Source organism: Bidens hawaiensis, unplaced genomic scaffold, assembly GCF_021521415.1.
Source record: "Bidens hawaiensis isolate Kalapana, Puna unplaced genomic scaffold, B.hawaiensis_p1.1 tig00021713_1, whole genome shotgun sequence".
Classification (NCBI taxonomy): Eukaryota; Viridiplantae; Streptophyta; class Magnoliopsida; order Asterales; family Asteraceae; genus Bidens; species Bidens hawaiensis.
This window is the reverse complement of record NW_027493379.1, coordinates 141,673-152,548: the sequence shown is the minus strand read 5'-3', so window position 1 is coordinate 152,548 and position 10,876 is coordinate 141,673. Positions and strand designations below refer to the sequence as shown.

The following is a 10,876-nucleotide window of genomic DNA, read 5'->3' as shown; positions in this document are numbered from 1 at the left end:
GGAATCCTCATAGACCCATATGGCTACGCGCCATACTTAAAGGTTGGGAATCCTCATAAACCCATACGGCTACGCGCCATACTTAAAGGTTGGGAATCCTCATAAACCCATACGGCCACGCGCCAAACTTAAAGGTTGGGAATCCTCATAAACCCATACGGCTATAGCGCCAAACTTAAAGATTGGGAATCCTCATAAACCCATACGGCTATAGCGCCAAACTTAAAGGTTGGGAATCCTCATAAACCCATACGGCTACGCGCCAAACATAAAGGTCGGGAGCCTAATAATATTCCAAAAGGCCACGCGCCAAACATAAAGGTCGGGAGCCTAATAATATCCCACATGGCCACGCGCCAAACATAAAGGTCGGGAGCCTAATAATATCCCATATGGCCACGTGCCAAACATAAAGGTCGGGAGCCTAATAATATCCCAAACGGCCACGCGCCAACGTAGGTTGGGCACACCTCATAATTTGCCCGAGGATGGGAACCTTGTAATACATCCACTGTTAGTTTATATGTTTTTGCAGGCTCGGCTACGAGTCGCGCAAGCACCTATGACATTATTATTATTATTATCTGGCCGTTTGTGCCTCCATTATTATTTTGAAGACAAGCCAGGATAGTCATTCTGCGTAGAAGAGGCCCTTGTGGGCCAATCATTATCATCATATTATAGCTCATAAGCCGCAACTCGCGCATGCTTCATTATTTTATAGCTCGTAAGCTGCCTCGCGCGCAAGCTTCATTATTTTCATAGCTCGTAAGCTGCCTCGCGCGCAAGTTGCATTACATTATTATCGAGATGCGCACTCTATCTTTTATCAGGCCCCGCGCCACTATTGTTATGATGCGTGCTATATCCTATTCATGCCAGTGCACCATCATTATCATAAGGATCACAACATGTCACCATCATGAAGAAAACCTCTCAAAACTCAAAGACAATAAAGACAAGGCCGAAGAAAGGAGAAAAAACCGCCTCATATCCTAACACACCTTATGAAGTCCAGCGCTCCACCTAAACGCTTGCACGCCTAGGGGCAACACTGGACTTGGGGGGCTTGTAGGGGTATGGTACTAAACCCGGCTTACGACCTTAATTTATTATGTTTGACTTATTTTATTTTATGGACTAATACAATATTATTGGGCTGAGGGGGTTTTGTGGAGGTAACCCTAACTGGGCTAGGCCCATTAGGGTACCATGATGGTGGCCATGAGGCTCCCTATATAAGGAGATCTCCACCTCCTTATTAAAGGTGGTTGTTCTCAATAAGAGCCACCACCATAACCATTTTTGTGTCTGTAAATAAGAGATCCTCGAGATTTCTTAGCAGTCACCTCCACACCCCCAAAAAGCCATTGCAGATCTCAAGCTACCGGAGAAGAAGATCGAGTCGTGGTTCGTTCATCTCGAAGACCGGGGAACATCGTCGTGGATCAGGTCAGATTCATTTCATATATTATGATCACCGCAAATGCCAACAATCTCATATGATTCCAGTGGCTGATACAAACCATACAACCAAAAACAACACCAAATCAAATTACCGGATCATCGACACCCTCGAATCCCGAGGCTTTTCGTGGATCTTTCTCGACCAGTCAAATCCATGGAAAGCCGGTTTGTCATGGTCAATCTTCTTCTTTCTAACAATTTGTGTACCGGTTCTCTCACACTTGGCGTTCCAGTGTTCAACGTGTGATTACCACCACCGTCGCCCTTATGATTTGCTCGTACAAGCGTCTCTCTCGCTCTTGTCAACTATATCTTTACTTAGCCTCTTGTCTTTCTCTCGGAAGTATGGTCTACGACGGTTTCTGTTCCTTGATAAGATGTCTTCTGTTAGCGATGAAGTCCGTCGTGGATATTCTGATCAGCTTCACGTATGCTTCCTTCATCTTTTGCAGTTACTAAAACTAGAGTAATTATTATTATTCTATCGTTGCTGAAGTCACACATTGCATAGTTTCTAGTAGTAAAATATATATATGCATGGATAAGTTATTTAAATTGCTAGCTTAATTAAATATTAGTAAATATGTAAAAAAAACAAAAAAAACTATACGATGACACGCAATTGTGTGACATAAGTACCCTTTAATGACATGTAGTGTGTGTTATTAAAGGCCTTTTTTTTTTGGTAGTGTATAATTCATTTTGGTTCTTTAAATTAACAACATGACTATTGTTGATTTATGCAGAGAGCAATGAAATTCTTTTGTGCATTTGTGATTCCTTGTTTCATTGTAAATGCTACTTACCATATATGGTGGTTTGTTTCCGGAGCGCATCAAATACCCTACATTTCGAATATATACTTGAGTCACACCTTAGCCTGCACACTGCTATTGGGGTCATGGCTATACCGCACCTCGCTCTTCTTCCTCGTTTGCATGCTCTTCAAACTCACATGTTCTATGCAAATATTTAGGCTTGAAGATTTTGCTAAGGTGTTTGAGAATCAAGGGGATGTGGGCTTGATATTGATGGAGCACCTTGCAATAAGAACTCTTCGTATTATAAGTCATAGGTTTCGTGGATTTGTGTTATCGACTCTTGTCCTAGTTACGGCTAGCCAGTTTGCTTCATTGCTTGTCACAACGCGGACTGGTTCACGTGTCAATATTTCCACAGCTGGAGAACTCGCGGTAATTAGTTTGGTTTAGCGAATAATATTTTATACGTGTTAAATAATTGAATTTGATAATGATAAAGCTAACCAACTAATAATGTAATAATGATGATTAAGCTCAATAATTATCAAAATATCATTATATAGAGTAATTAAGGGGAAAATTAGGGGTGTTCATGGTCCGGTTTTTAAGTCAAACCGTAACCAAACCGTTAGTGACGGTTTTTAATTTTCGTAAACCAAAACCAAACCGTTGAAGTCTTAAACTGAACCGAACCGTTAGTAACGGTTTGGTTCTGCGGACTGGGCGTGTCGGAATTCTATATATATATAAAATGTCTAAAATAATTTCTGATATTTTATTGTAAACTTCTCAATAAATTATGAAATTTAACAAACATCTATTGATTTTGTTCTCAATTAAATGATTTAAAGACCGAACAATGTTTCTTGCGTTTTGGACTTGGGCTTAGCCCACTTTGTTTTAGTAATATTTTAACGCATAGTTATATACACATATTAATAATATAAAATATTATATGTTTCTAGTAATATAATTATATACACATATATATAATATCAAATACTTAAAAATATATATGATTAAATCATATGTTCCGGTCCGGTTTTATACAGTTGGTTTTCGGTACAAACCGTAAACCGAACCGTTCGGTACGTTTGAAAAATTTCAAACCGACCGACTGAAAGTTAAGGAAGAAAACCAACCGTGAAACCAAATCGATGACCGGTTTGAGCGGTTTCACGGTTTCGAACCAAACCGTGAACATCGCTAGGGAAAATCACAAAACTATCTAATTTGACTATATATGCTAACGAAATAGACTTGACTGTTTAAAATTACAAAAATAGTCATTTGACATTTTTGATTTTATTTTCAAATAACTTCGGACAATCACAAGATGACAACTGTCACCACAAAAGTAGACCCTCAATTAAAATCTCTTGTGACACGTTGGGAATTTTAAAAAATTATTTTTTTTATACATCTGCGGTGCCTCTAGCGCAACAATATGGATCTGCTGCGCCATTTTGAATTAGCTACGTCAAAGGATCCAATCTGGTGCGCTAAAAGATACTTGTTGCGCTCTGGTTGATCTATAATTTCCAAAGGTCAATGCTATTTTGTTAATATTCATATAACTAACTAATAACTATTAACAAGGTAACTTAAAGATAAATGATAAAACAAATAATAATAACTATAACAGATAGTAAACTCGCCTAACAACATTGACATGTCATTTCGATGCAGCTATGCTCCACAACGCTTGTGAGCGGGTTGTTCATATGCCTACGCAATGCAGCAAAGATCACACACAAGGCTCAGTCAGTGACAAGCTTGGCAGCCAAATGGCATACTTGTGTCACCGTCGACTCATTTGATGACATGGGTCCTACTGAAGAGAATGCACCGGTGATCATTACTTCTGAAACGAACCTCCATACAGATTCAGATGAAGAAGAAGCGGCAGACGGTGACAAACTGGAGAATACAAAGTTAGTTCCTATTTATAGGCATACAATCTCATACCAAAAGAGACAAGCCTTAGGTGAGCTTCATAACTAAAACATTAATTAATCCTAGAAAGAATAACCTTGTTTAGAATAGGGGTGTGCATGAAACCGAAAAAACCAAACCGACGGTTCGGTTATGAGTTTTATTAAACACAACAATATTGGTTTTGGTGCGGTTTTGTGATTTGTGAATAGCCGAAAGAAACTGAACCGAACCAAAATAACCAAAAAAACTGAAAAAACCGTAATAACCGAACCGAACTGACCTATAACTATTTGTTTAATTCTTCATGTGATTAATAATAATAATAATAATAAAAACTCGATTAAATGTGCATCCTTTATGTTGAATTACCATTTGGTTGAATCGTTTATGTTTTGTCCACTTGAATATTTTTTATATATAACGTTCGCTATTGAACTTATGACATTTTATTTATAGTTTTGAACGTAGGCATCTTTTTAGCTCTTAATATTCTATGCACAAATAAATAATATTTTGTTAATCGGTTCGGTTTCAGCCCAAAACCGCACTATGCACACCCCTAATTTAGAACCTGGTTTCCTAAATATGATTCATGTTACTTGTAGTGACATACTTGGAGAACAACAAGGCTGGTGTAACATTCGTCATTTTCGATCTTTTTTGTATTTGTATTTGTATCAAAACCCGACCCGATTTGTAAACCAAATCTTTCACTAATATAAAATGTTGGATTTTTATGTTTCATAATCATCTCTTATCTTTTGGATTTGTTACTAGATTGTATTATTTAAACCTTTTTTTTTTAAAAAAAACACATGCAAGTATTGATATAAAACAAGGAAAACAAGTTTGACTCCTTCCCTATATAAACAACCACATCCTCTTCATTATTCTTTGCTCATTCATCTTCTTTCTCTCCCAAATAAAGTTCATATCTCTAACCTCTAAGGTTCTTAATAATCAAGCAATAACCTTCTTTAATTCTTGTTTGTTACTTATTAATTCATATCTTGTGGCACAACATATATATAATATGCACCCCTTGTTTCCTTCGGCTTTCATCTTCTTCGGGAGGTGATATGCTACAAGGCAAGGCTACATGGAGAACTCTTTGTAGTTCTTGTTCATACTATTTTCCTTTAATGCTTTCCTAGTCTTGTTCATATTGTAAGTAGTTTAGCTTTTAATTCATGTTTAAAGAGTTTCATGGTATTGGTTATGAAGTCACTAGTCTTGGTTTTATCCCAAGATTAGACCCGAATCAAGACCGAACCAAGACTAAACTCTTGTTTACTAGTCTTGTTTATACTATTTCCCTTTAATGCTTTTGTTTATATTGTAAGTAGTTTAGTTTTAATTCATGTTTAAAGAGTTTCATGATATTGGTTATGAAGTCACTAGTCTCGGTTTCATCCCGAGATTAGACCCGAATCAAGACCGAACTCTTGTTTACTAGCTTTTGTTTTAAATAGTTTTGTTTACTAGTTTTGTTTAAAATAGTTAAATAAACATGTTTATGAAAGATTTGAACCTTGTAACTTCTAAAACCATTTTGATAGTTCTATGGTATTTGGGTATGTGGCAACCATCCTCGGTATCATTCCGAGTCAAGGAGCGAACCAAAACCGAACTAAACCGAGTTCACTTGCCTAAGACACACAAGTGTGTTTTTTGCCATCGAAACTCATCTTTTCTTCAAGAATGTATTTTAAACTAATTTTAAGTATTTATCAACTTACTTGGTGTGTCGGTATCCAACTTGATCTTATAACAAGCTTGGACCGGTGATACCAAATACACACTTAACGGACGTTAAGGTTCTTCATAATAGAACTATATACTTGGTTAAGTCTTTTGATTTTATTGAGTTATCTCAAAACATTTTGGAAAGTTAACTTTGAGTTTAGTTAATTACTTAGACCCAAGTTAACAAATCCGAACACTCGATTAAAACCTTGTTTTGGTGTTCATATACTCAAAGGGTCTTGCACTAGTGCATTATAACCCATATAAGTTACTTAACATAGGTTGAGTAATAATTATGAATGAAATACCAAGACCCGGTTTCGAGTAAACTTACTTTTTAGAACATGTCTTTAATTTCCCAAGTATTTACATTTTTAAACCATAAACTTCATTTATTTACTTTACTTGTCATATTTTATTTTAAACCCTTCCAAGACTACCTACTAATTTAAGACCCGTTTAATCTAGGTCTTGCTCGTTAAACCCGATCTCTGATTATTCACGAATCAATCTTTCAAGTTACTTAGTTAACGTGAGTACGTTTCATCCCCCGTTTTCACTTTTATCTTTTGGAGGTAACATGCATACTTATTCAAACAAAAATGATTTATATTATACTCATTTCTCAAACCACAAACTTTAGGGTATATGATGCTAGAATACTTGTTCTATTGTGTGTTATATGTCTTATATGCTTTACGTGCGCGAGTGTTTATTTTTATGTTGTTGTTGAGCCTCATTAAGTATGATCATACGCTCCCTAACTACTTAGCCTTGTGCTAGTAGAATAGGGTCTCATTATCCAAGTATGTCGGTATTCTTACCGATTAGAAAGGATCCTCATTTACATATGTTTTATATACCATGATTGATGCTTTTATTTATAGTCTCATATACGTTTGTGGATTTCACTCATATTATATACTCAAAACTATGAAATTGCTCACCAACATACGTGTTGACAAATGTTATTTTATGCATGTTACAGGTTTGATTATTACTTGAGTTGGAGTTTGAAGACGTCATTCTATTTTGATACCGCTAGGTTATTAGAAGAATGAACAATATCTATTTCTTATGTTTTGATGTTATTTGTATGAACAATATGTGTTACTTTGGTGATTGAATGAAATTAATGAGTTGATTAAATATTGTCACTTTAATAGTGTCTTGTGTATTTGTCCAATCACGTTGCACCCCGGCATGTTCCGCCACCTTTGGTCGGGGTGTGACAGCTGGGATCACGGTGTACGGTTTCATGCTGGACAGGACATATTTGCACACAATTTTTGCACTTGAAATGTCTCTCACACTTTGGTTACTCAACAAATCTATCGGTTTCTCGTAAATTAGTTCAGTTTGATCTCGAGCATTGCCACTTGGCGGTTGATCTTTAGGAATCAGGATAATTTGTTAAACAAATGTAAGTTGTTAATCTAGTTTTGTGCTGTTTCATCTAGCACAATCGTAGTTTAAACGTCGTAGGAAATGTGTAACCTGTTGTACTTTCCCCTTCTCATGAGGCTTGTTTTTAGACACAATATTTGCGTTGTATTGGTTTAAGATACGAAATTGTAATATTGTAGGCTTGTAGCAAGTCAAGCTCAACATATAATATTGGTGCCATTACAGGCTACATTTTCTCATATTAAATAATAATCTTACTAATTGATACATAGATACATTAACGCATATTAAATCTTACTAAAAGAGCATAATATATATATGTATTCCCAACCACAACGGAATAAATGTTTGAAATCGAGACATGATGCGCATTTGGTCCGATGGTATAAGGTGGTGTAATGGGTGCTTCCACTCTTTTTAGGTGGAGTCAAAGGTTCAAATCTCGCAGTAGGTGGTAGGTTAGATGGATTTAAAGCAATGTTGTAAAAGTAGGTTTATAAGGCCGAATACTCCTATAGAGTATTCGCTACAAGATACAAGGTATGTCACCGAGGGAAGTTTTTTTTTATAACTCCGTCTAGTTACTAAGAATCAATCAAAGATGGTCATCCTCAGCCAGAATCACATTTAGCCGGTGAACTTGAGCCGATTTTGACTTAAAAACAAAAAATCATTCGTATATCTATAATATTAAAAAAAATATATGATTATTTTTAGTTAATGATTAGCAATTTAGTTAAATTTATTATTTAAAAAGCATTTTCTTATTTATACTGATATTCAAATAATTTGTTATATATATTAGTAAACTAATGATCTTTGACATATATATAATAGAGGAAATTAATTACATTATAATTACACTATTTTGTATACATAATTACAATATTTGATTCTCACGTTAATTTAATTTGTATTTGATCCAAATCCTATATAATATCCAAAAATTAGTTTTAGTTATATTTATCATGTCCGAGTACAACAAACTCCTCACTCGGACACTTAGAATCCGCTAACGACTTTTGCAACCTTGATTTTGAGTAGAGTATAGTTTTTTTTAATAAAGAACTATTCTACTTAGTTGTTAAAACTGATACCTAATTAGGATATATGCTATAAGCCTATAACACACTTTTTAATGATAGTTAACAAAGTTTAAAACAAAAACAAATCTCCGAGACTCCACTCTCTTGTTAATATTTTTAAAAATAGTGGTAACGTGGTTTAGAGTATAGACTTCACATGTGGTGGGCCACTAAGGTCCTAGTCCATCACAGTCTTGACCCAATTAAGGCAGATTTGCGTTCGGGCCGGGCTGTTCGGCTCAAAATATGTTTGTCCGGATTTGAATATGTTGACCATTCTAAGAAATTCGTAGTTGTTATTTGGACACAAAAGAAGATACAAAAGTTAGAAAAGCAACAAATTGAAAGTTGTGACATGATGCTTGCTTATTCAATAATCATAATCATAACCATAATCATGATTCTGAGAATGGGACCGAAACAACTGTTAAACCGACTGATACGCAACGTCAATTGGCTCTAGACAAAAGTAGCTTGGATTTTTGTACTTTTTCGTATCTATGTGCATGTTTTTTGATAACAAGCCATACTTGTATAACTTATACTTAAATGCTTTATAACATAGAGATCATATATAGGTTTAGAATATTATTAAAACACAACTTATATTATATTTCATTACTTCATATCAAGACATGGTGTTCTTCTACCAACATACTCCCAATACATATCATTTTTTTTAACTTAGTATAACGCCTCATAACTTTATTTAATTTAACTAACACATAAACATAACATCCAAACACACGTAACACACCATTACTGTTGGTTCCTCGACCTTAAGCAGTCGCAATCGGGTCCGAGTTCACCCTGCTGTCTTCCATGGCCTTCATAGCTTCAAACCGCGGCTCCTTTGCCTGAAACTTGACTGTAGTGTAGAGCTTCATGTAATCCTCAAACACGAACTTCGGGTACACATTGCTCTTCTCTTCTTCCTTGTTCACTAGCTGTGGTGCGGGATAGATCACCGCATCGCTTCCAGGGTTGTAAAACGACGCTATCGACATACGAGTCCCGTCCGTTTGAGCAATCACTCTATGCATCACACTCTTGTACCTTCCATTGGTGATCACCTAAAATTTAAAAATCCAATGTTTTAAGTACATGACTCTTTTGTCAAAAATAAAACATGTACCACTTGTACTTTTATTTTAACATATTGTGTACCTAACATTTATTACACCACACGTTTAACCCATTAATGTACAATATCTAATAGTAACGTACCTCAAGTTGATCACCCAAATTAATAACAATGGAATGATGCATAGGTGGAACGTCGATCCACTTATCGTCCTTAAGAAGCTGGAGTCCGCTAACCTTATCGTCCTGGAAAAGCAAGATGACCCCACCGGCATCGGTGTGGGCCCGAAGACCCTTGATGAGGTCGGGTTTCGGGCATGGGGGATAGTTGCTCACCTTTGTCCCAAAAGTGGGACCCTTGGCGCCATAAAAAAGCTTTTTTCAAGTAACCCTTCTCTAATCCCAAATTCTCACAAAATATGTCCAAAATATTCTCGGCTAGATTCCCTAGCTCTTTAGCAAATTTCCTCATCACCTCTCTGTAATCAGCATATTATATCATATCATATCATATAAAGTGAATTTACAGTATTTAAATACCTATACTCATCCTCGATCTCAGAGATGTTGGATTCGGGTAGATGGCGGAGAAAGAAAGTGCTCTCCCAATCCTGATCATTGATTTCTTTTTGAACAGCATCTAAGCCTTTGCTAGCCACCATCTCTTTGAACCTACCCTCCATGCACTTCTTGTAATGCCCTTTTGTCATATTCTCAACAGTGTCCAAAAGCTCAGTGGATATCCCATGATTCACAATCTTCAAAATTCTAACTTATTATTAGTATAGTATACCATAATAATAGTAATATAAATAACATTTTTAACAAGCATATATATACCTCAAAGAATCCCCAGTTTTCACAAGCATCATTGATGATATTCATTGTGGCAGCTCTTTCTTCACCATTGAGCTTCTCCAAGTTCACAATTGGGAATGTTGCGGCCATTGTTTTCTTTGTGAAATAATTGTTTGTTTGTGTTTGTTTGTCTGTGTTGAATATGTGAATATGAGTTGCAATTTATAGAGGATTTAAAGGTGGTAGAGGAAAGTGGTGGGACCGGTTTAAGTTAAAAATGACCATGGGTCTACATCGTCTCTTTACTCCAGTCACCATCCGGGTGTATCATAATCTACTGTTGGATTTTTTTTTTTATTTTTTTTATATATATATTATATATGTTCTTTGTTTCTGATAAAAGAATGCTAGCTGTTATTAGATTGATATTCTAAAACATTCATTATGGCTGGTCTTACATGTTTTCTGTTTATATATTGAGACATCCTCACATCCATTTTTGTGCATTTTAACTACTTGGATGGTAGCATAATTATGTTTGGGTTATAATTTTTAAGATATTTTTTATTAGACTTCGCGTAAAATACATTT

The 10,876-nt window shown here is 35.7% G+C and overlaps 1 protein-coding gene and 1 pseudogene across 2 annotated transcripts; one reads left to right on the top strand and one right to left on the bottom strand.

The window, feature by feature from the left end:
- Window positions 1-1,491: 1,491 nt before the first annotated feature.
- Window positions 1,492-4,866, top strand: LOC143564089 (uncharacterized). Its single transcript, XM_077051472.1, has 4 exons — window positions 1,492-1,895; window positions 2,214-2,660; window positions 3,918-4,215; window positions 4,772-4,866. The coding sequence occupies exons 1-4, from the start codon at window positions 1,503-1,505 to the stop codon at window positions 4,864-4,866; spliced, it is 1,233 nt and encodes a 410-aa protein (XP_076907587.1). The 5' UTR covers window positions 1,492-1,502.
- A 4,315-nt stretch (window positions 4,867-9,181) lies between these two features.
- On the bottom strand, window positions 9,182-10,491 carry LOC143564072 (1-aminocyclopropane-1-carboxylate oxidase 1-like; annotated as a pseudogene). The gene is made up of 4 exons (XR_013140783.1): window positions 10,328-10,491; window positions 10,028-10,245; window positions 9,632-9,966; window positions 9,182-9,477 (listed from the first exon to the last, which is right to left on the bottom strand). The product of XR_013140783.1 is annotated as a 1-aminocyclopropane-1-carboxylate oxidase 1-like (transcript).
- Between the last annotated feature and the right edge of the window lie 385 nt (window positions 10,492-10,876).